This window comes from Macrobrachium nipponense, chromosome 29, assembly GCF_015104395.2.
Source record: "Macrobrachium nipponense isolate FS-2020 chromosome 29, ASM1510439v2, whole genome shotgun sequence".
In the NCBI taxonomy this organism is placed as follows: Eukaryota; Metazoa; Arthropoda; class Malacostraca; order Decapoda; family Palaemonidae; genus Macrobrachium; species Macrobrachium nipponense.
This window is the reverse complement of record NC_061092.1, coordinates 30,119,654-30,143,831: the sequence shown is the minus strand read 5'-3', so window position 1 is coordinate 30,143,831 and position 24,178 is coordinate 30,119,654. Positions and strand designations below refer to the sequence as shown.

The 24,178-nt window shown below is 36.1% G+C and overlaps 2 protein-coding genes across 9 annotated transcripts in view; one reads left to right on the top strand and one right to left on the bottom strand.

Annotated features, from left to right (window-relative positions):
- The first annotated feature begins 5,387 nt into the window (after positions 1-5,387).
- Positions 5,388-11,280, top strand: LOC135206219 (small ribosomal subunit protein uS17-like). The gene is made up of 4 exons (XM_064237568.1): positions 5,388-5,548; positions 7,419-7,573; positions 9,022-9,072; positions 11,137-11,280. Exons 2-4 carry the CDS (start codon positions 7,509-7,511, stop codon positions 11,258-11,260), a joined length of 240 nt encoding a protein of 79 aa, XP_064093638.1. The 5' UTR covers positions 5,388-5,548; positions 7,419-7,508; the 3' UTR covers positions 11,261-11,280.
- Positions 11,281-22,093: 10,813 nt separating this feature from the next.
- The window catches only part of LOC135206217 (hypoxia-inducible factor 3-alpha-like), a 493,950-nt gene continuing 491,865 nt past the window's right edge, over positions 22,094-24,178 (bottom strand). For all 8 annotated transcript variants that reach the window (XM_064237563.1, XM_064237565.1, XM_064237558.1 and 5 more), the window contains one exon: positions 22,094-22,333. In XM_064237563.1, coding sequence (XP_064093633.1) covers positions 22,320-22,333 — 14 coding nt within the window. In that variant the 3' untranslated portion in view covers positions 22,094-22,319. The remainder of the gene's footprint in view (positions 22,334-24,178) is intronic.

The following is a 24,178-nucleotide window of genomic DNA, read 5'->3' as shown; positions in this document are numbered from 1 at the left end:
AAAAGGGTATCGTGAATCACTAATCGTAAAGAATAACGACACTTGTCCTTGTACCAAGAGACAAAAACTCCATTATGCAGAAATGGATACGAACACGCATATAAAGCTCCACCTACCCTCTTTTCCCCCCCCTCCACCGCCACCCCTTTCCTTCGTTCCTTCGCCTTCCTTTCTCTCTCTCTGTTGCCATTCGGTATGTGTTGACCCTCCAAACTGGGTATAAGACTACACACAAAACGTTGAAATTGGTGAAATTAGGCTATGTATTGGAAGTATATATACGTAAATATTAAAAAGCAATTTTATCATTGCATTACTATGACAACTAGAATTCATGGAAACAGTTTATAATAATGACACGGCGTATGTGTGAAGCCTCCACTAATGTGGCAGCGATGATTTTGCCATTCTTAGCATGCGAACATTAAAGGTTACATTTATTTCTGGCATACGGTTATTAAAGAAATTCAAAATACTAATGTAGACTGAAATCAATGAAAAGTGCTATCAAAAACAAAAAAGCAAAAAAAAAAAAAAATGTATATAATTCACTTATCCGTAGTCGTTCCTCTATGGTTTTCGGCAGCCAGATGTACGAAAACGTTAGAAACATTTGATTGTATCTACTTTAGAAATATCTGTAATTTTTTGGGGTAATTTGATTGCAAAAAAAGGATAATATACATGAATTAAATTAAAATTGTTAAATAAAGTAAATTTGAACTAAATAACGAGTAAAGTAAACAATTTCGGGAATAAAACTTTGCAGTTTCGTCGTCTGCTGTTTGTAACTGTGTTTGTGGCGCATGCGCTTAGGAACCAGGAACAGCAACTGGTTAAAAGTGCAATGTGGAGTGAACCGAGACCAATATGTTTATAATAACAATCAAATAAGCACTGTGGAGTTTCAGTTGTGATGGCAGTAAGGATAAAAACCACCGATTACAAGGTAAGGATGAATTCAGTTCAAACCATGACCCCGGGAATAAAAAGTTTCATACTTTCAGTAATGTAGGCAACAAAATGTTGTTTTGTTGTGCTGATTACAACTGCAATCTTGAGTAAGATCAATAAACGTTACATACATACGCTAACATTGTTCAAATGATTGCTGGGAAAGATGATTTTCGTCACTGATCAGAACCTGTACATCCACACGGTAGCCACTATATTGTATTTCAAAACTTCCTTGAAAAATTATTTTACGAAGAGCGTCACATGCTTTAGTTCGTATGGGGCTTTCATATATCACATTATGTTGACGAAACTTCAATCTTTTGAATGGTATGCTTGGAGTTGTAATTGTATTCTTGTTTCACCATTTAAATATCGAGTGAATAAGACCTGGAAACCGTGATAAGGGTTGGTAGTCGCTGGTTTTTCCCCCAAACACAGGTAATGGACAGTTTGTTTAGTTTACACAAGTAACCCGGCAAACATCGGGATGGCATTACTAGAGCGTCATGGCCAACAAGTTAGCACTGCGCACAACTAGGCCTTCATTAATTTCTGTTAATTGGAAATGTCATCATTTTGTAATTTAGGGGAAACCACTTACTTTGCTAGGAGTGTAGAGGTCTCTGTGCATTGTTTAGAGGAGACCTGTTCTGACTGATGCTGATGGCAGCGCATTCAATTGCTTTTTCTGGAAGTGGTCACGGCGTGGTGTTATGACGAAGTGTGTTGTGGCCTGATAGTTTACTCCTAATAGCTGGCCTTGGAATTGTATTTTTCCAGTCTAATGCTCATGTGATTGGTATTACTACTTGGGTTTTGCTTCTGGACCAGATCAATTTATCCCATTGGATTTGATTTGAATTTAATGAATGCAAATCAAAGAATATATCAGACACCTTTGTAAGCTAGGTAGACATTATGCGAGTTATATATAACCAACCTTTGTTTTCTGCTTGTTACTTGCATTTTATACAGTGTTTTGATAGTGTTCATGGAAACTACCATTATCTTTGCCATCAGTGCACAAATTGCATTTGTCACTGATGCTATAACTTGAGTGTAATTCACTGAAATTATCCTGTTTTACAAGTATCATTGTTAAAAATTCAAATTTTTTCTGAATAAGTTTGAAGATTATTTGGTTATTTTATGCTGAAAAAGGTAGTAGCTAACAGTATGTTTTGATTTTTTATTTATTTTTGCTGTAGTAGTTTTAGTTTTCATTATTTTGCCTCAGTCAGTAAAGCATTTATAGTTACTTTGTAGGCATAGTGAGTATTGGGTAACGCAAGGAATTTTTCTGCACTGAAGTGGTTAGTCTATACTCTTGAATTTCATTGCAGCCTCTAAAACTGATCAATGAAATAGTAATGGTATTAATAGCTTGGAATTGTGTGTCCACTCTAATGCCCACGTGATTTGTTACTTGGGTTTCGCTTATGGACCAGATCAATTTGTTTATACCATTGGATTTGTTTTGAGTTGTGATGAAAGCAAATCTAAGAATATAATCAGACACCTTTGTATGCTAAATAGATTATTGTGATTGTTATACATAACCAACTTTTGTCTTTTGCTTGTTACTTTACTTTGTAGTACAGTATTTTGAAAGGTTTCATGGAAACTACCAACATGTTTGCCAGCAGTGCACAAATTGCATTTGTCACATACATACTATAACATGAGTGTAATTCACATTCCATTAACAATGTAATTCACATTCCATTAATAGAATCAAGACTATCGTTACATTGATTTCTAATTTATTTTGTTGGTGTAATTTTAGTTTTCATTATTTTTATGTAGTCAGTAAAGCATTTATAGTTAGTTTTGTAGGCATAGTGAGTATTGGGTAATGCAAGGAATATTTCTGCACTGTGAAGTGGTTAGTCTATACTCATGAATTTCATTGGAGTCTAAAACTGATCAATAAAGTTGTAATAGTATTAATAGCTTGGGATTGGTAGTACATAATAGCTTGGAATTTTGTGTCCACTTTAATGCCCATGTGATTTGTGTTACTTGGGTTTCGCTTATGGACCAGATCAATTTGTTTATCCCATTGGATTTGTTTTGAATTATGATGAAAGCAAATCTAAGAATATAATCAGACACCTTTGTATGCTAGATAGATGATAGTGATTCATAACCAACTTTTGTATTTTGTTTGTTACTTCACTTTGTACAGTGTTTTGAAAGGTTACTCATGGAAACTACCAACATGTTTGCCATCAGTGCACAAATTGCATTTGTCACAAACTATAACTAGAGTGTATTTCACATTCCAGTAACAGAATCGAGGCCAAATTATTGTTACATTGAATTTTAATTTTATACGAGTTAAAGAGGGGTATGTGGGTGGCTCCACTTGACTCATGACCAAGCACAGATGCCAGTAGTCCCTTGTGTACACAATTTTTTAACTTTACCGGTTTCCAGCTGGCGCTAAGTTATTTATCCTAAGTTAAGACCTCAGGTTTGTTAGTTAAGAAAAATACAAATTTATTAAGAATTTGTCATTTTCATTATTTTTCTGTAGTCGGTAAAGCATTTATAGTGGAAATTCAGCTATATCTGCTGTGACACTTGGGTCTGTCAATTGTAGAACATTGATTGGAAACTAATACAATTGTTGGTTATACTTGGTTTTCTGTGAATATATGTAGAGCTAAGTAAAGTGAAGACACGTGTATGAAAAATTTATAGCTAGGATGATGTTGAAAAGTTTAAAGTTGAACAGTTCAAGTTCCTTTATGTCTTAAGAGGGTTTAATTTGGATTAGTGAATCTGTAATGTTGCCTGTTGGTGGAAAGAATGTTTTAACTTGTAAACATTGTCTTTGGATGGCAACAGGGCCTAAAAAAAGTACTGTAAGGTCAAAAATACAAAGCTTGTGATATATTTGACAATGTGACTCATTGAATCATATCTTACATGGTGGATGGAGAGTTGACACGCCTGAAAATTGTTTGGCATGTAGGTATGTTTGCCATGATACATAGTAATAATTTTGTAGAGGTAAAGTGTTCTGAATCTGTGGAGCACAATTGGACAGCATAATAAAAATATGTAGGTATGATATTTAGTGTACATTGCAGTACAATCCTGATATGCAGAGTAGGATGCTAATTAGGTGGATGGTTTAGTAATTAATAGATATTGAGTAACCAGCATGTAATTAATTTGTAATAACAGACATTATCACTGTAACTGGTTATTTCGTATTTAACCCAAAACCTCTTCTGTGAAATATGTCCCTTGATATAAATTAACAGCATTATTAATCTAATGCAAGATTGATCATAGAGAATTTGAAGCATTTCATTCCTTTGAATTGCATATGACATTACTTGGTGAAACAAGGTCTGTTAGATTTATTAAAGAATTGTGATCATCTATTGGTAGTTTTGGTTTATGCAATATGTAGTATATAGAATGGTTGCATTCCAGCTTTAAATCTATTGTCCATACTAGTACTCGTGTGATTATTAGTTGCATGGGTTTCGCTTATGGACTAAATCAATATGTTCAACCCATTAGGTTTGTTTTTGTTGTGAAAGCAAACCTAAGAATGTAACATAACACTTAACATTTCATCAGGTTAATGTTGGCTTTATGTTGTTAAGCCCACCATTGCAAGGAGAATTATCTTAAGAAAGGAGGGGTTAGTAATTTGTTGTTTCAGGAGTAGATTGAGTTAGGTAATAAAGAAAATTTTTTCACATTTAGAATATATCTACATCACTGAAGGAGTAAGTGACTGATCGATTAGTTTAGTTTGATTATAGTGAACCAATCTGATAGCAAGTTGATTTTATTATATATAAACAACCATTATTACCCTGACAAATTTCAGTAGACTGTGTAATGTTAATGGAAATATAGCAATTTATAGGCATAAGTAGGACATTTCTGTCCCATAGAAGAGAAAATGTAGATAAAGTGTTAACCTCAGTAGCCGATTGCAGACTGAACGAGCCTATCGGAAGCAGCCATGTGTTTTCCTGAACCGCAAGAAGGTTCTTGGAAAACGGCCTCGAGGTTTGAGGTATACTCGTAAAGTGGGACTTGGATTCAAGACCCCACATGAGGTAAGGGGTCTTGTGCTGAAAACAGCACCCGTGGCGGGTGGCTCCTAACTGGTAGGCATGCACTTATAGGCCTATTAGCTCTTGTTGTGTGTGGTTGTGCTTCATCTTAACAACCTTCATTAACTTGTTCTAACTCCAGGTTCTCTTCAGTTGGTGCTGCCACTCCGATTACTATGGCTGGTCGGTGTTCTACCAGCCATCACAGTACATAGGTTTTGAGTGTGTTGCCCAGTATAAATGTTAGAGGAATCATTCATTGTGTGTGTTATTTTGTGCGAAGACGACTAAGTTTTCAGTGTGATTAGGCTTGTTTCCCCATCCCAGTTAACCTGCATGTTGTGTGTAACCTTTAAAGACGTCTTGCATGATTGTTCCAGACCGAGAAGGCATTCCAGAAGCAGCCCACAGTCTTCCTTAACTCCAAGGCTACAAAGGAGAAAGGCAACAAGGCAAAGCGTTATGTGCGCAATGTCGGCTTGGGCTTCAAGACTCCCCGTGAGGTATTCTGAAATTTCAGGTTTTTATAGTTAAAACATGTTAATTGTTAAACCTCTTGAAAGTTAAACTTTTTGAAATTGTCTAGAAGTCAATAGATATTCTCATATTAATGGATACTACAAAACTTTCATTGTCTGGTTCTTTCACCTTAAAATTTTCAACTGAATCAATACACTGTATTAAGAATTTCAGCAGTAGGGTGCACAATTAAACTAAATATTTAGACATTTATCTAGGTCTTTATATTTTTGTTTGCCATTGATACATTTGTATTTTTTATATCAGAATTGCTGGGCACTGTAGTTACAGGTCATCTAGAGTAAAATTGATTAATATTTTTTCAGATATTTTCCTCTAGTTACAATCTGTAACTTTTCATCCTGAGTAAAATAGGAAAGACTCCTAGAATTATGTTGGTGTTGTCTTATGTGAAACTGGAAAGATTTTATGGTTATCTTATTTGTCAGATCTTGAAATGGCATGCCAAAAAATTGTAGGAACTTAGTTTTGGACTTAGATTTTTAATTGTAAAAGTTTGGTTAGCAATAATTAAAAAATTAAAGCAGTGTGTGTACAGTCCTTTCAAGGTAGCTATATCCCTCTTTTATCACTTATACCTAGATTGCATTTCTGGTGTGGTTGTGTTAATGGTACTGTTAAAAACTCCTTTTAAAATGTTAATTTTATGATCTGGATATTGAAGCAAGCCAGATGTTTCAGCATGGTTTTAATGTGACAGTGAATTCAATTGGTTATATATCTTAAGACAATATTTACTAGTTTTTGTCGGTTATAAGTAGATAAGCATCACTCATACCTGTTTTTCCTTTGTGTTGCAACCAATTATATAGGAGAAAAAGTTTTGTTAAGCTTATAGAGGTTTTGAGAATAAAACTAAATTGTCAGTTGTCCATTGGGGAATGTAGATTGGCTAAATAAACTTCATTCAGTCATTGTTAAATGTGTTTGTTTTCAATAAAAAAAATAAATGAAAACCACCCTTCAGAATAGCTGTTATTAATAATAATAATTAGAATTGAGTATTTAAGAGTATAGAGAACAATTTGGATTTTTTTAATACCTTAATTATTTCGTTAACTTGCATTTTGAACAGAAATGCATTGCAGAACTACTGTGTTCTCCAAGTGGGTCAGCACTGTAAAATAGATCAGCACTTTTCTATTTAATGTAGATTGTCCATCAGTGCATTTATATTCATTTATATATCACTAATTTTTAATGGGACTGGTCTTAATTATTTGGTAGTTTCACCAGTCACACATTGATCCTTCCCTTATTCATAGCAATTTATATAGATGTTTAAAGTGGTTTAATGGCAGTTGATTCGGTCTTGATAACTTGTAAATAAGATGTCTAATAGGACCAACCCCAGAATTACAAATTACCTGGTAGCTGTTGATAGAGGTACTACTCGGCTACAGTTTCCTATATAGGTTACTTGTCATTGTCATATTGCTGCAAGGGGCAATGTTGTATGTGCCATTTATGAAACAACTTTTTGTTTAAAATCCTTGGTATCAGTAGATGCTACTATATCTGTAAATTATACATACTAAGATCAATTATTACATGAACTTAATAGAAAATTATATGGAAATTAGGGAATTTTGTATCCTTAAAAATGACTAATGTCATGCAATGAAATATAAGTACAAGAAATATAAGTAAAAATGAGAAGTGAACTGATTTTGGTTGATATTAAATCATGTATTATTTTCTAAATCTTAAATTTTGATTGCTATCCAGTATGGTTTTGTTGTAATAAAATTGAGAGGTAGTATGTACTTACACACGTAAGAGTTGAAATTCATGGTCATATCTGCAGTGGTTATATTAGTTCTTTTATTTCAGGCTAGTGAGGGAACATACATTGACAAGAAGTGTCCCTTCACTGGAAATGTATCAATCCGTGGACGCATCCTCACTGGAGTAGTTCAGAAGATGAAGATGCACAGAACGATTACCATCCGTAGAGACTACTTGCACTATGTAAAGAAGTACAATAGGTAATAAATTTCTGCCCTGTATTTGGTGATGTCTGAAAACATGTTACAGAGCATTTTTAGTCACCATTTTGCAATACTTGGAAGATTTTCAGTATCAAGTTACTTGGAGAGTATTCTTGTTCCTAATTACATTGAGCTAAAATTATTAAAACTGCTATAAGCTGTTACTGTTGTAACATTATTTTGTAACTAGAATAAATTCTTAAGAATGTGAATCCAGAATTCCTTTAAAATTCTTAAGAATCTTCTTCTTCTTCCCAGCTTTTTCCCATTTTTATATGGGGTCGCCGTTTCGGATGAGCCGTTTCCATCTATTTCTATCTTGCACTTCTGCCTCATCAATTCCCTTCTCATGTAAATCTCCTCTCACACAGTCCTTCCATCTCTTTCTTGGTCTCCCTCTCTTTCTTCTTCCTTGCACCTCCACTCCCATAGTATGTCTCCCCGCGTGGTCCTCATCTCTCCTCAACAGGTCTTTAAAATTCTTAAGAATGTGAATCCAAAATTCCTTTCTATTGGAACAGTATGGTTCATGTATTTATTTTGTCACATCACATTTCCAGTCTGGGTCAATTGTGAAATTGTGGGTGCTCTGGTTTGCTTATTACAGTTTTTACTCTGCCCTTGTGAAATTTTGGGAGTCGGCTCTTGTATGTTCTACAGGCAGGCTCTAGATAGTGGTTTATAACTGGTTTGTCATTGGCATCTCTGGTGATAACCGTGATCACTGCAACTGAATTGTTCTTTGTTTGTTGTCAAGTAGCCCCTGAGATATATGCCTATTATAACACAGCCTTGATTCCAAACAATCAAACCCTTGATTAAAATTTACTGAACATGTTTTTCTTATCTGTTATTGGTCTTCTACAAGAGTCATCCTGACTTGTGCTGTCGCTTTTTGTGTTGCAAAGAAACAAAGTGTTTCTCTTTGGCATCGTTTGACAAAGCTGTAACAACAGATGGTTAAGAAAGGTAAATCACAATTTGTGGTGGGTACCTTGTCCATCCTGAAAATGATTAACCCCTTATATTCTGATGGTTTCAGATAATATCTTGTCCCCAAACCTTGACGTTCTGATAATGTCTTCTAAGAAATTGAAGTAAACTTCAACCTTTCGGTTAGACTTTAAAGTTTTGAGCGTAAATTAGACTTCGTTTGATCAAGGGAGTACAAATTTTCAGCTTGAAAATTGCACCAAATCAGCTTTATACTTTAAGAATAAATTTACAGTGAGCATTAAAAGGACATATGTTGTTCAGTGTACCGGTTAAAATTGGAACCCCCCCAAAATTTCAAAGGTTGACAATATCTATGGCTGATAGTGGATATTTAGCTTTTGGTTCTTCGTGATTTATTTTAAGGGGAAGGTTGCACTTTTGATTAGTGTAAAGAGAGTATTTCAACTTTTTCCTGAACATATTCTAATGAATGTATATTTATTTCACAGATTTGAGAAGAGACACAGAAACATGTCTGTTCATTTGTCTCCGTGCTTCAGGTAAATATTTTTATTTTTGGCATTCTTGTGAACTAGTCAGCCTTGTACATTATTTTTTTTATTACATGTTCATTAGTTCAGTGTTTTAACAAGAAATTTAATGGAGAAAACTGATTGCAGTCCAACCTCTTAAATCTGGAAACCTTGGGTCCAGGCTACTGCTGAATCACAGAAAATCCTGTAATATGGAATACATCCCTAAAAAATGAAGCCCCTAGGTAAACAGTCTTGCAATGTAATTCTACATACAAATAGCCTAGTTTCCGACTTAGCCTACCAATTGCCTAATTTCTTACTGCTTTTATCATTTTCTTACTCATATTTTAACTTCATTTTACAACTTTGTGCTGTATAATTTAAAATAGTGTACTTGACCACATTTACCCTATATTCCCAAGTTAGCCTATCTTAAGCCAACTATAGTACTAAAATTCTCAGAATCTGCACATTATTATAAGTGACTTTCATATCCTAAATTTTTGTATTTTCATAATTATCACTATTAGTTTCTACATCATTTATTTTGATTGTAGAGGATGGTTAGATGGAAAAAATGATGAATGGAACTCTACATTCACAGTGCAATTGATTGTCGCCGTCAAAACGTAACAAAGCACACCACCATCTATTGAGAAAAATGAAAACTAAACTATACGCTAATGAAATAAATATTTTTCTAGCATAAGTACAGATTTATCCTTGCGCCTCTTACCTCTAGCATCATTTGATCTCATGGGTGGCATATTGAATAGGTAAATACAGTTACAAAAAGAAATTATCAAAACTGTATCACCCTTGTCTTTTGAGCGCGCACACTGAGGAATTCATGTATTGCCAAGTGTCTCATTTTAAGAGAAAGGTTGACTGTAGAGTCTTCTCAAGTGGAATATTTAAAGAATATATCAAAAACATATTTGATTTCTGGTGATAAAAGTTCACTCGACATGGTTCGGAAGTCATGTAAAGCCGTTGGTCCCGTTGCTGAATAAGTACTGGTTCCATTTAACAAAAACACCATACAAACAAACAATTCATATTGTGACTTCACATATTTTCTTTATTAACAACTAATTTCATAAAAACAAAGGAGATATGGCATAATATTTGCAGTCTTGAAGTTGTAAACAAAACATGACGCAATGAACTAATGGTGGCCGATTCAGAATCAAGCTGAACCACTTTGAGTTGCTGGACCATAGAATGCTGGTTTTTAAGGGTCAACTGTATTATGTAATTAACTTGAAGGTACAGTATAGGGTTACATGTCAGTACTTTGATTTCTTTTATGTTCTTTGAAAATACTCTATACAATGAATGTCAACAATTTGTAACATAGCTGGCTTGGAGTGTTGCTCCCATATTTTGTACCAACTTGAGCAATTGTTTATTTCTGTACTTGTGGATAAATTTATTGGAATTTGTCATTTTAGATTGGTCTGGTTATTTCATCTTCCTTTAAAAAATTGGAAAGTTTAAAAGCTGTAGTTTTGATTGGCATGATTATTTCATCTCCCTTAAAAAAGAAATTGGAAAATTATTTCAAGTCCCAGTTGCTACAGAATTGTGACATTTCATTAATTGAATGTCATGTGACCATTGTTTGTATGAAAGATGATTTCTGACAGAATTTGAACCCCTGAATTTGCTTTGTTTGGTATATGATATGATATATATATGTTGTCTGCTTTTTTTAGGTTAAGTACCCCTCCACAGGGCGTTTGTATGGTTAGAACAGATTTTTTATGGTTTTGTCTCTTGGGAGTTCATTCCGCTGCTTTTGCATATTAGATATGTTTTTTCTTCAAGTCAAGTTGGATACATAAAGCAAGTGTCTTGTGTGGGAGTTAAGACATCAATTTAAACATGTAAATCAAATAATTGTTAACAGCCCCTTAAAACTTTTTAAGATTGTTTGCTTTATTATTTTGTAAGTGCAGGTTATTATTTTTTTGTGATCTAATCAAGAGACTGTCTTTTTATGTCATTGAATATTTTTAACCTTGGATTATCTCATGCAAAATTGATGTACTGTGATGTTTCATAGTTTTTGTTTCTTTCTTTCAGGGATGTGAGACCAGGTGATATTGTTACAGTAGGAGAATGCAGATCATTGGCCAAGACTGTTCGTTTTAATGTCTTGAAAGTAACTAAGGCCCCAGGAACTAAGAAGATGTTCCAGAAGTTCTGAGTAAAATGCTGGAAGTCTTACTTTGGCTATTCTTTATTCCTTTTTCAAATACAAAAACTAGTCTTATAAAAGAAGAGCCAATAGTGGCATGGTTGCTTTTGGAAGAGGTGGAGCATTCATACCTTCATAGCATTTGTGGAATGAAGCAAAAATTGAGTGACAGTAAAGAAGTTGCAACAGCTGCCTGGATGATGTAGAAATCATATTGTAGTGTGATTAGTTTTTCCATAAAGATCAGATAATGTCTTTAGTAGATGTACACACTTATGGTTTCTTAGTTTTTCTGTTAGTTTGCGCTGTTGATACAAAATCTTTATTCATACGGGGCTTCTTTTCTTGTTAAGGTTCTTGGCATAGGAACAGTTTTTCTAACTTGTAAGCAGCTTTGTAGTCATAAAATAATGATTTTAATGCTCTTGCTGTTGTGCAGTGTAGCTCTGGACTCTTCAAAGTAATTGATGAGACTTTAATAAAGTGCATGGCATGAACTTGGTGTTTTGGCAGAAAGATACCTTGTATGTTTTGCAAATATTGTTGATTACTGATCAGCCTCAAATGTTCTTTTAAGTGCATTTGCCTTGTCCTGAGCCAATACATCCAGTGATGATATACCTTTGGCCATCAAAGATTTAGAAGCAGCTGGAGAAAGTACTGGTCTTCTGTATGTGTTGTCGCATTGGGCCATTGGTGTTGTCTGTGCACATGAGTGGTTCATAAATCATAGATAAGGATGTATGTAGCATCTTTTGACCCCTAGCTGCACCCACTTTTTAGCATATGATACCACTTTAACTTTATTCCATCTTGATATCAAACCACTCTATCTTTTTCCTGTCTTGAATGCTGAATGGCTTTATTGGCCCAAGTTAATTCAGTGAAACTATGAATACTTTCTTCATAACTTAATCTAGTTATGTTGTACTTAGGTCTCCAACAAAATAGAAAGTAAAATTTCATTTATCCTTGGCAGAGATATAGAACAGATTGATAATGTATTTTGTAGGTTATAAAGTTGACTTGACTGAAGTAGCCCATTTCCGACTGACTGATGTTATTTAAATTATGAATGTATTTTTTACTCCTTTTTACACCACTTATGATATGTACAAACCCTCTGACCATCCACGCTGTGCACTTGATCGCGTGTTTGTTGGTAATATGTACATCTAATATCTCTTAGTAGCAAAAGTGCAAAAATAGGCCAAAGTACCTTGGTACGGCTATGTTTATCAGCTGAGCGTTGTATGTACCCATTGGATATGTACAAAGGTTGTCTGCCAGTTGACTAATTGATGAGCATGAAGGGAAAGAATTGAAAGCATAAGGGTCAGGTGTAGGTGGCAATAAACTTGCAAACTGAGTCTGCCTGAGTCCCGTACCTGGTTCTTTTGATTTAGGTTTCTCTCTTGTGCTTTATGAAGTATTACAAAGTCTTTTAGAATATAGACATATGAATAGTGTGTGGCATGGAAATGATTAATGTAACTAGATAGTGCATTTTTTTTTTTTTTTTTGGTATACTGGAGTTTATATAAACTACATTAACATCCATTAGAGTGCACACTATTGCTTAATTACATAACTACCATATATACTGTGTTTTACATAGGAAGTGTACATATGTAATGGGTATCTTGCAAATATGAATGCACCTCATTAACATGTGTATCACTGTTCAACATTTTTGGTAATCATCATTTTCTTGCTGCTGTCCTTATTCAACTTCCAATAATCCCATATACAGATTTTATTTGTAAAAGTCTTGGTTTTTCTACTTGGTAGAACCTGAGGTGGACAGTAAGTAAATCTGGGTAGATTGAATTCCCTTTTTTTTTTTTTTTCTCTCTCTCTCTCTCTCTCTCTCTCTCTCTCCTGCTCTCTCTATCTCTCTCTCTCTCTCTCGTCTCAATCGCGTCTCTCTCTCTCTCTTCTCTCCATTCTCTCTCCTCTCTCTCCTCTCCTCTCTCTCTCTCCCAGGGCATAAGAGCATGTTGCAAGTGCCACTTTTCAGTCATCAATCTTTCATCTATATACTGAACATTGGTTTCATTGCACGTCTTACTGTTTAATAGCAAGTCTTGAATGTTACTAATAATTTTTTGTTCAGAGGCAGAATGAAGTAAAGTAAGTCATAATTAAGGATTTGCGCCACGTAAAATTTGAGATAATACAAACAGTAGAAGAGATTGGAAGTCCTTGTAATGTGTTGGACCAGTTGTGAAAAAACATATTTTGAGATTATTATTATGATAAAGATTAGGTAAGCTTGTATTTCAGTGTTGATGATGTGGAATGGTTGAAGTATTAGTAGTGTAGTACCCAGAAAATATTGTAATTTTGAAAATACTGGTAATGTGATTGTAGTCTACTAGTAATTACAGGTAACTGACAAGTTCCATTGAAAAATTGTCATTCTACTATGTTTTCAGTGTTTACAATTTAGAATGCGTTAAATAATTATATAGACGATGAATTTTTTGTGTCCATAGACCAGGCGAAGTATTTTGATGTGCCAAATTTGTTAAACCAATCCCAGAAAGGTGAGGCAGAAATTACAAGATCTAGGTGAATTATGACAATCTAAAATTACCCCAAGCAATATACTGTCTAGCTAGCAAACAGTTCTGCCAAAAAGATGCCAGTGAAGAGCTGGCAAGCAGGGTGAAGTGTGTAATATTTTAAAGAAATGGTAATTAGTCATGGTGGAAGGTTGGCATGGAATTTTTATGAAAATTTACTCTGGGTGAGTAAGCCCATTAGGGATATTGCTGCTGTCAGGCATTACTAAGGTTCTGAACAGCATCCCTTTGGCCACTAGCTGCAACCCTTCATTCCTTTCATATTCTCTTCCATCTTATATTTCTTCCCTCTTCTTACAGTTGATTTGTTGTGCAACTTTGTGTACCCTCAGTTTCCTTTTCAGTGCTGAATGACTTCATAAGTCCCAGAGCTTGGCCTTTTACCTAAGTTTCATATTCCACTTCTAGAGATGTCACCAAGAGCGAAGATAATGTAGGTGGGAAATGAGTATAAGGAAGAATAGTAGTTTGTGTTTTGTCTCTTCCCAAGATCAAAAGTTTCCCTTTGTCTGCTTGATTGGAGGAAAGTTTTTGGGAGGTTGAGGAGGGAGAGAATTGAGGAAAGGTGGAGAGAAGCACAAGAGGAAAAAGGGGTTTTGTAACAATTAAAAGTATGCATGATACAAAGCCTTATAAGAACCTTTGATATCACATGAGTAACTAAAGCTGAACTTTGAGTGAGATACAGCCAGTCCTTGGTTATATGGTTATAAGTATAGAGTTGTCATGATCGTTGTGAAATTGAGAATTAAAAGTACTGAAGTTGTTTCATCTCAACCCATGAAATACTGTATTTCCATAATTCTGTTGACAGGAAAATCCAACTTTAATGGCTCCTTCTCGTGTTCAAGAATGATCCTTGATTGGCATGTCCAGTTTTATTAAAGAGGCCCATTTCCTCTCACTTGGTGTATGACTCTTATGACAAATCTGTTTTTTGCAGGAATAAATTTCAGAGGATTTAATGCAATCTCATTACTCCAGTTTGTCAAGTGTTAATCATCAATTCTCCAAGATGATAATTCTCAAACCTCATTTACTAATAACCCAAGTTTTGATGAAAATACATTTATCCGTGTCATATTTGTTGCTGAATGTAAAAATAGGCTGTTTTTGGAATGAATTGTTTTGGTGGTAGTAGATGTTGGTTTTATTGTTGGGGGAAAGTAAATTGTTCCACCTATGTTCTCTATACAGTTGTGGTTTTATGACAACTGCTCTTGATCTAATGATGCTTAAAATTGCATACTCCATCAAAGTTCCCAGCTCCCACAGACTTTGCTCCATCAATGAGGAAGCATGTGCTCTGCAGTGTAAAAAATAACTTTTAAACATAGATTGTACAAGAACCAGTAATCTACATCTAGCATGGTATTTGAATTCTTCAGCCATTGATACACTTCATTCAGGCGTTTTTTAATAAAGATTTTCTAGTGGATTCTTATGGACAGGTCACTGGTATGCCCCAGTTCTGATATTTTAAAATTCATGTCAACTGCTGGACATCTTGTCTCTAGCCTCTCCTTTAGCAATTATCCTGAAATCCTTTTAGTTTAGTTAAACTTTGTTCTTAATCCAGTTTACAACATTAATTTTGGTTTAGTTGAAAGTAACTTTATTTAGGGAAATGGATCCACGACTTCAACATTGAATTTAAAGGTTGAAAACAATCCAGCGGATCTATGGAAGGTTCATAGTTACAGATAGATCTCATAATTCAATTCAGGGTTTAAAAACGTGATTTTGTTTGAGCACCTTTGCTGGATTTTAGAAGGAAATCATAGTTGATTGTCTGCTTTCCCGGTACAGTGCTCATTTTGTGCTGTCCTGATACAGTGCTAAGTCTGCAGGGGATATTACAAGAGCTTAGGGAATCAATTCTTTTGGGGACAGTGGCTTACTCAGTACCTTCTGATTATGATGTTGAAGAGGAGTGATGCCATTTTTAAAGGTCTCTGGTCCTTTTCTAGTCTGAATGTGTGGCCAGTCCCAGGGACTTGTTTTCTCTAGTAAGTGGTTTTGGAGTTTGGTGAGAAACACGTTAGTCACCAGGGTGGCTTTCGTCAGCATTGCTTGTTGGTCAAGATCTTTCTAATGCTTTTCCAGCCTGTTTTGTCATATTTCCTTTTGATAACTTTTCTAGTCTTCACTGGAAGTGATGATTTTATCCTATATCTTTGCAAGAATAAATTTATGAGTAAGCATTACCATAAAATTAGGGTTTTGTCAGCTTACCCCAGCTGTGCAGTTATATTTAATAACTTGACAAAATTTTTACTTTCAATTCATTGTTAGCATTTTACAGTTTTGGAGAAAGTAGTGCCATCTTAAAAGTAATATTTACTAAATGTATGACTTGCACATTGGTACAGGATCTTTTGGTTCCAGGTGCCTCCTACTTTGGTTTTTGCTTCAGTTTCATTTAAAATCAAATCTGTTGGTTGAGCCTTTTTGATAGTTAAAAGTAGGACTCAAGGTCTTGTTGATCATAATACAGTCCAACCTCTTGAAACCGGCATCTTTGGGACCAGGCCACTGTCGGACCACAGAAAATCCTGGATGATAGAAATAGCCCCCAAAGTTGGAAACCCAGTAACTTGAATGGGTGGACTGTCTAGGCTTCCCCTTAACGGTGAGGATTCAAATCTTGATTATTTCTCGTGCAATGACATTAACTCACAGAAAAATAAATGTAGCACTTGCCTTACTCAAAATCACTGCTGTCCGACAACCATGAGGTTATCAGTCTTGGCCTCTTTGAAGCAGGCGGAGGGTCCCGTGAATCTGGTGCAATAGGTCCTGGTCTTATTGTTTTCGGCCAGGAAAGTAAATCAGAGAAGGGGGATGTCAGTTGACTTTTGAGTGGATAAACATGCTTGATTAAATCCAGAAATGCATGAAGTGGACACGGAACATCTGAGTACAAGAATTAAAATAGTCTGCGGCGACTCGTTTCAGGAAGAATATTTTGTCATGACACTCCATCTTGGTGGTTAAAGACAAAGAATGTATGATTTTGGGCCAGGTTATAGGTTTGTGAATCATGTTAATCAGACATTTTAATGGGTTATATTTTTTAATCCATGTCTGTAGGAAGTGACCAGGGACAACTGTCATACGATTGGTAGGAATTCAAATCCCTGCAATCAGGTTGGGGCAACGTACGGTGGCAGCCTTAGGAACAGGGTTGAGATGAATACCAAACTACGGGCATCCTAGGAACTATGGGAGAATGTGTCTCACTGTTCACATCAACTGAGGTACATAAGAGGAAGTTAAGTACTGCAGAAAAAATTGGTTGGTAAATTGATGTAGACAGGTTAGATAAGTTACTTATCGGGTAGATTCCAGCACTGAACTTTTATTGTGTCCAATTTGTCATTTGGCAAAAATTTTTTAGGAGCTGTAGGTTCATCCTGCGGTTAAACACTTATCCCAAAACCCCCTATGTAAACAATTTTGTCTCCCACCCTTCTTTGTTTTAGGTACTTCAAACATTTTGGTTTTCAATTTCAGCAATGTAAAAATCTGCTGCTTTTGTTTCTTTAAACCTGTGAGAGAGAGAGAGAGACTGCTGGCTCAAGTAGGTTGTTACACTGTCTAATATCTTTGCAAAAGTCAAATACAGTTGTATCAATAATGATAATTTTAGTAAAACTTGTTTTACATACTGTATGCATTCATTACTTTTCATGTATTATTTACACGATCATAGCATTGTAATTTATGACCATCATAGCAAATGTGCGGCATTTGCTTTCTGCTAATGGTTACATTAGTATTAAAAATACGTAATTTATCAAAACAGTTTAAAAATGCAACTTGAGTGATGTAAAGCTGTGATTTTGCCAGTACAGTACATATTGGATGTTGCTTTTGCCTCTTCCAAAATGTGTCGGATCTTTTTAGTTCCCAGACCATGAAATGCCAGATTTTCGAGGTCAGACTGTACAGTAATAATAAACCTGTATGTGTGTGTGTTTGAGAGAGAGACTGCTGGCCTAGTTAGGTTGTTACCCTGTCAAATCTTTTCAAAAGTCAAATAATACAATAGTATCAAGAATGACAATATTAGTAAAACTATTGTTTTACATGTATGAAGTTATTTTTCATGTACAGTGGTACCTCGAGATACGAAAGGCTCTACTTACGAAAAACTCGAGATACGAAGGCTAATACGAAAAATTTTACAGCTACATACGAAAAGTTGTTGCTGTAAAGTCCGAGATTCGCCCAGACCACTGATAACAATTTTGAAACTTGCGCGCCGCCAACTGTGTAGACTTGCTACCATCCTCCTGCTCTCCCATTGGTTCCTGATGCTGGTCACCGCCATGAGATCCTTCTCTCCTATTGGTCAGCATCCCTCCCATCATGCATCTACTACGTAGCGGCGTGCTTCTTCGGCACTGCACGGCATCATCTGTATCGTACACGCGGTATTCGTTCGTTCTAACGATTTCGTTTATTAACGTAAATTTGTTAGTGATTTCGTTGTAGTAGTATACTTTATCGTGTTGTGTGAGAACTTTACTCCATACTTATACATACTACATAACATAATTACGTACAGTACATATATACATAGTCATGGGTCCCAAGAAACTTGAAATTCACGGAAAGAAGAGGATGCTCTCTTTGGAAACGAAGATGGAGATTATCAAGAAGTATGAAGCTGGTATGCGATTGAGTGTGATCACCAAGGAATACGACCGAAATCCGTCGACAATAGGCACCATCCTTAAGCAGAAGGATGCCATCAAAGCAGCTACACCTTCCAAGGGCGTCACTATTTTGTCCAGCAAGAGGACCCACGTGCACGACGAGATGGAAAGGCTTCTTCTTGTCTGGATAAAAGACAGAAATCGCTGGCGATATGATAACGGAGACGGCAATCTCTCACAAGGTCAGCACTATTTTAGGCGATTTGATTGACCAGGCCGAAGATGACGGAGGAGAAGGGACATCAACGCCAACCCCAGACTTCAAGGCTTCGCATGGGTGGTTTGAGAAAGTCCGTAAATGGACTGGCATCCATTCGTTGGTGCGGCATGGGGAGGCTGCCAGCTCAGACACGAAAGCGGCCGAAGTCTTTAAAAGACGTTCGACGAGATGATGACCAAGGAAGGCTACACTTCTCAGCAAGTCTTCAACTGTGATGAGACTGGCCTTTTTTGAAAAAAAAATGCCTCGTCGGATGTACATCACGGAAGAAGAGAAGAAGCTACCCGGGCATAAGCCTGTGAAAGACAGGCTTACGCTCGCACTTTGTTTGAACGCAAGTGGGGATTGCAAGGTGAAGCCCTTACTGGTCTATCATTCCGAGACTCCTCGAGCCTTCAAGGCCCACAAAGTGCTTAAGGAGAAACTTCCAGTGATGTGGAGGGCTAATGCGAAAGCCTGGGTAACGAGGCTTTTGTTCACGGAGTGGGTAAATCTGTGTTTCGGCCCGACAGTGAAGAAATTCTTGGAAGAGAAGCGCCTCCCTCTGAAATGCCTGCTGGCGTTGGACAATGCCCCTGCTCACCCTCCTGGCCTCAAGGAAGATATCCTAGCGGAGTATTCCTTCATCAAGGTTCTTTATCTTCCGTCTAACACCACCCCTCTCCTCCAGCCCATGAACCAGCAAGTGATATCGAACTTTAAGAAGCTATATATGAAACATCTTTTCAAGAGATGTTTCAACATCACCGATATCACAAACCTCACCTTGCGTGAATTTTGGAAGGAGCATTTCGATGTTGTGATATGCATCCGACTCATTGACCAAGTTTGGCAGGAGGTTTCGAGGCAAACCTTGAATTCCTCGTGGAGGAAACTCTGGCCTGATGCCGTACCCACCCGAGACTTTGAGGGATTCGACGTGGGCGAAGCTGGTGCTGCAGATTCAGAAACTGTTGACGATCCTGAAACTGTTTTGCAACCAGATCTTGACGAGATTGTTGCACTCGGCAAGTCCATGGGGCTGGTCGTCGACGAGGATGACATCAATGACCTTCTTGAGGAGCATATGATGGATGACCTGAAGGAGTTGGAGGCCATGCACACAACGTTGTTCAAGAGGAGTTCTCTAGCAGCGGTGAGGAGGAGGAGGACGACCCTATGACAACAGCAGAAATTAAGGATGTTCTAGCTGCTTTTCATAAAGTGCAATCATTTGTAGAAAAAAAAGGCAACCCGGAAAGGCTTACACATATCGTATGCTTGCACAGTTCGATGACGCTTGCCCGAGTCGTTTCAGGAACATTGTGAAAAGTAGGCAGAAGCAATCTTCCTTGGATAGTTATTTTTTAAAGGCCTTTAGTACTAGCAGGAGTAAGCAAAAGGAAGAACCAAGTGATACTAAAAAACAGAAAGTTGAAAGTGGTGATGAAGTTGAAATTTTGTAAAAAAAAAAAAAAAAAAAAAAAAAAAAAAAAAAAAAAAACGCACGTACGTTAAACGTACAAAAAAAAAAAAAAAAGTACAAAAAAAAAAAAGTAAAAAAAAATTATTTTAATTTTTTGTAAGGTTAAGTGTTACAGTTTTGTTAATGTGTTTCGTAAAGTCTAGTTTATGTATGTTTTCCTTACATTTTTTTATGTTTCGTAAAGTTAAGTGTACGTACTTATCTGCTGTTTGTCCTCCTCCTCTGTCGCCACTTTCGGAGATAGCCTCACTCGAAAGGTAAGCTTCCACATTTTACTACATACGTACAGTATTTCTTGTATACCATGTACACTAATACACTTTATTTACAGGTAATTAGCAGTACGTATTAAGTTAGGTATTGAATGGTCCAAATTGTTGTAGTATTTCATTGTTTATAGGTCAATTTAGCTTTATTATGAAATTTACTGGGGTGTTGGAATGGATTAGCCATTTTACATGTAAAATGCGGTCCAAAATACGAAAAGCTCATGGTACGAAGGCCGCCTCGGAACGGATTAATTCCGTATCTTGAGGTACTACTGTAAGTATTGTTGTCATTATCATAGCACAGGCAGTCCCCGGTTATCGGCGGTTTCGCTTAATGGTGATCCATTTTATGGTGCTAGGGCAATTTATGGCACCATAAGGCCCAAGTTTCAGTTATCGGCGCCAAAAGGTGCTGATAATAGTTATGAAGTAAAACTGTGATTTCACCAGTATTGGATGTTGCTTTGCCTCTTCCAAAACGTCTCAGATCTTGTTAGTTCCCAGACCATGAAATGCCAGATTTTCCAGATCAGATTGTACAGTAATAATGATTTCAGTTGGTATCCCTTCAAAAGCTCCCATCCTTGAATTTGTCCTCTTGACAGTTGTGTAAGTTTGCACCTTCTTATACCTGAAAAGCCCTCACCAGTTTGCTAGGTTTAAAGCTTCTTAGGTGAGTGAGCAAGTTGCATTACCTCTGCATTTGCAAAGCTTTTGTTACTTGAGTTTTTAGTGCTTACCTAACTTTGATGACACTTAGTTCTCAGTTCTCATTGTTAGTCATAGTCTCTTGCATTTGACAAAGTTGCGCTTCAAGACAGGTGTTAATTCTGTGTTCAACCTGGCCTATTTTAAGGTAAGAGATGCAAAGCTTTAGCCCCAAGATTCTTCCTCTATCCTTAGTTATATCAGTAGGAATGTGCTGCTTTGCTTTTACTTACTTTGTCGACATTGGTAAGGAGCCTTGTTACCTTTTGTTGTAGTCTCTCCCTCCCAGCATGCTACAAAGCATTCTAAAGACTGGTCTCGAGTCTCCTGCTAGGGAGCTGTCAAACTAAGCATTAGAATGTCAGTTGCTCAAGAGCACAAGTAGACTACCCAATGTCTTGAGACGTGGGCCATGACCATGCTTTACCAAAAGTACTATAAAATATAATCTTTTTGGCACCAATGGCAGCACTCGGTTGAAGTGCTTTGCAAAACATAGAATACCCACTCACTCCAAGGCATTTCCTTGTTTCTTGTGAGATCCCGAAGAAAGCTTCAATGGAAGAAAAGATGAGAAAACAGGCAAACTAAACTGGCTTTACAAAGATAGAGTAATCACATTCTCTCTTAAAGGCAGTAACTGATGAGCTGAAGGGATGCCCAAGGCATTGTGGGAACTACCAATACCCCATGATGTCAATAGTCCTTGGATCACATAAGTTTTTTATTAATTTTACTGGATATCCAGCTGGTGCTAGAAGATTATCCTAATGTTAAGACCTCAGGTTTGTTAGTTTTGAAAAATAAATTTATTAAAAATTTGTCATTTTTCCTATACCAGTATTACTGTAAAAGGAGAGTAAAACACTTATTCCTCGGATGAAATGTTTTCAAATAAAATAAAATGATGGGCAATCAATGAAAATGAGGTAGGTGAATGAATGGATGAATGAATTTACATTTTGTATCTTACATGATACCTCTTTAAGAGGCAGTAATTTTATGTATTTTTGAAGCAACTGACTTCACAATTTAACTTGCAGCTTCTTCCAGAATAATCATGATGGAAGATTTGGATATTCATCATCTGAAGGTCATAACAACTTCCCTGAAAAGAACAAAAATTGATGAAGTTGATAATCTGGGTTAACCTGCTCAAAGGGAAAAGTAAACATTATGTATTGTATATATATGAAACAGTTTACATGTCCAGTGCAAAGCTCAACATAATTGTTATTTGGTAGGCAGTCCCCGGGTTACAACGGTGTCGGCTTACGACGTTCCGAGGTTACAACGCTTGTCAATAGACGTTATTTCCAGGGTTACAGCGCATGTTCCAGGGTTACGACGCCTACAACGCTCATCTGGTAGATGAAATATGACACCAAAAATGCAAAATAATCAATATTTGAAGGTTTTTTTTATGAAAAATGCCATAAGAATGCAGTTTACATAGTTTTCAATGCACCCAAAGCATTAAAAGTAAGGCTTTCTTAGGATTTCTGATGATGTTCTGGCTTATGACGATTTTCGGTTTACATGTCTCAAGAACGGAACCCCTGTCGTAAATGTGGGACATGAAAGTCTTAATATTATAATGTAATGCAACTATTACTGTATTGCAAATCCACATTTAAGACAGTGCTGAAAGATTGATAAAATTCTTTATCAGATTGTTTCCTTGAATTATTATTTTATTATTGAAGGGCCTACTTCAAAATTTCTTATACAGTACATACACAAATTCTATCAATTGCATTACATAATTTCAATATTTCTATTTCTTAGGCAGTAATGACCATTTGAATCATAGCTTTCTGACAAGTTTCAAAAAAATTAATTTGGCATGTCTTACTCTTATTATTAGGGGACTAACAGTTGATTTTTCCTCTATTTCTGTTAGGGTTGTACCAGGTACAGTTCCGGACAAAACTTTTTTTCCCCCCTGGTCTGGTTTACTTGTGAATGTGGCAGTGTCGCACTCTTTCAAGTTTGCCGAGAATTGGGAAACTGTCTTGGCGATAGTTGAACTATTCACTTTGAATGAATGATAGGCATTTGTCTGGGACTCTGCTTAAACCTATGATATCTTTCACTGTAATCTACTATTTTCACCCATATAGATCAACGTTGTTCAGCTGTTAAAGCGTTCAATGGATTTGTATGAATTTTGATCGTTCATTATGTAATATGTAATAAGTCATATCTTTATGCAAAAGATAGAGTTCGAACCTCAATCTTTGTTTTTAAAGGTAAGAATCTCTCTCCATATTTTTCTGCTAGTTTTTTTTATAAAATTTTTACCTCGGTAATTAACTTTTCTGCTGCTTACATCTATTTTCATTTATTTTTTTTTATTCCAAATCCCTTTTCAATTATTTTCCTCTATGGGAAGTTCGTGAGATACGTATATTTTGCTTCGATAGGTGCTGCTAAAATTCAATACATAGATAATAATAATGTCCTCTATTAGCGGTTGTATCTATTTTATAACTCTTCAAATAAACTGGAGGCTTCAGTGGATGAATTTATGAAATTTACGGCCGAAGCTGACCGTCTGAAAATTCTACCCTTACATTACCTATGTGGTTGTTGAGAAAAGTTTCCCTTTTGTGCAACAAGCGGTTATATTTCACTTTGTGAAAGAAAACAACTAAGGCAAGCTAATCTTATTAGGTCGATTTTTCTGTTTCTCTTGAATCCTCGAAATAGTTTTTGTCAATTGTGAACGTAAGCCGACAACGTTTGTTGCGATCTTGCGCGCCATTCTTGGCAACAGTTTATGAAATGGGCCCATGCATCATGAATACTACAGTATTCATTGTAAGCAAGAGATCTCAATTATTTATTTATTACCCTAGTTTTGCTTCATGATAAGCAAATGTCATTCAGAAACATTTTGCAAAACAAACCCTAGTTTTGCTTCATGATAAACAGATGTGTCATTCAGAAA

Bases quoted from the DNA above. Each gene is read 5' to 3' on its own strand.
- LOC135206219 (XM_064237568.1), top strand. From the start codon at position 7,509: ATGAAGATGCACAGAACGATTACCATCCGTAGAGACTACTTGCACTAT. The intron at 7,574-9,021 runs GTAATAAATTTC...TTTATTTCACAG, and splicing joins TATGTAAAGAAGTACAATAG to ATTTGAGAAGAGACACAGAA. The intron at 9,073-11,136 runs GTAAATATTTTT...TCTTTCTTTCAG, and splicing joins CATTTGTCTCCGTGCTTCAG to GGATGTGAGACCAGGTGATA.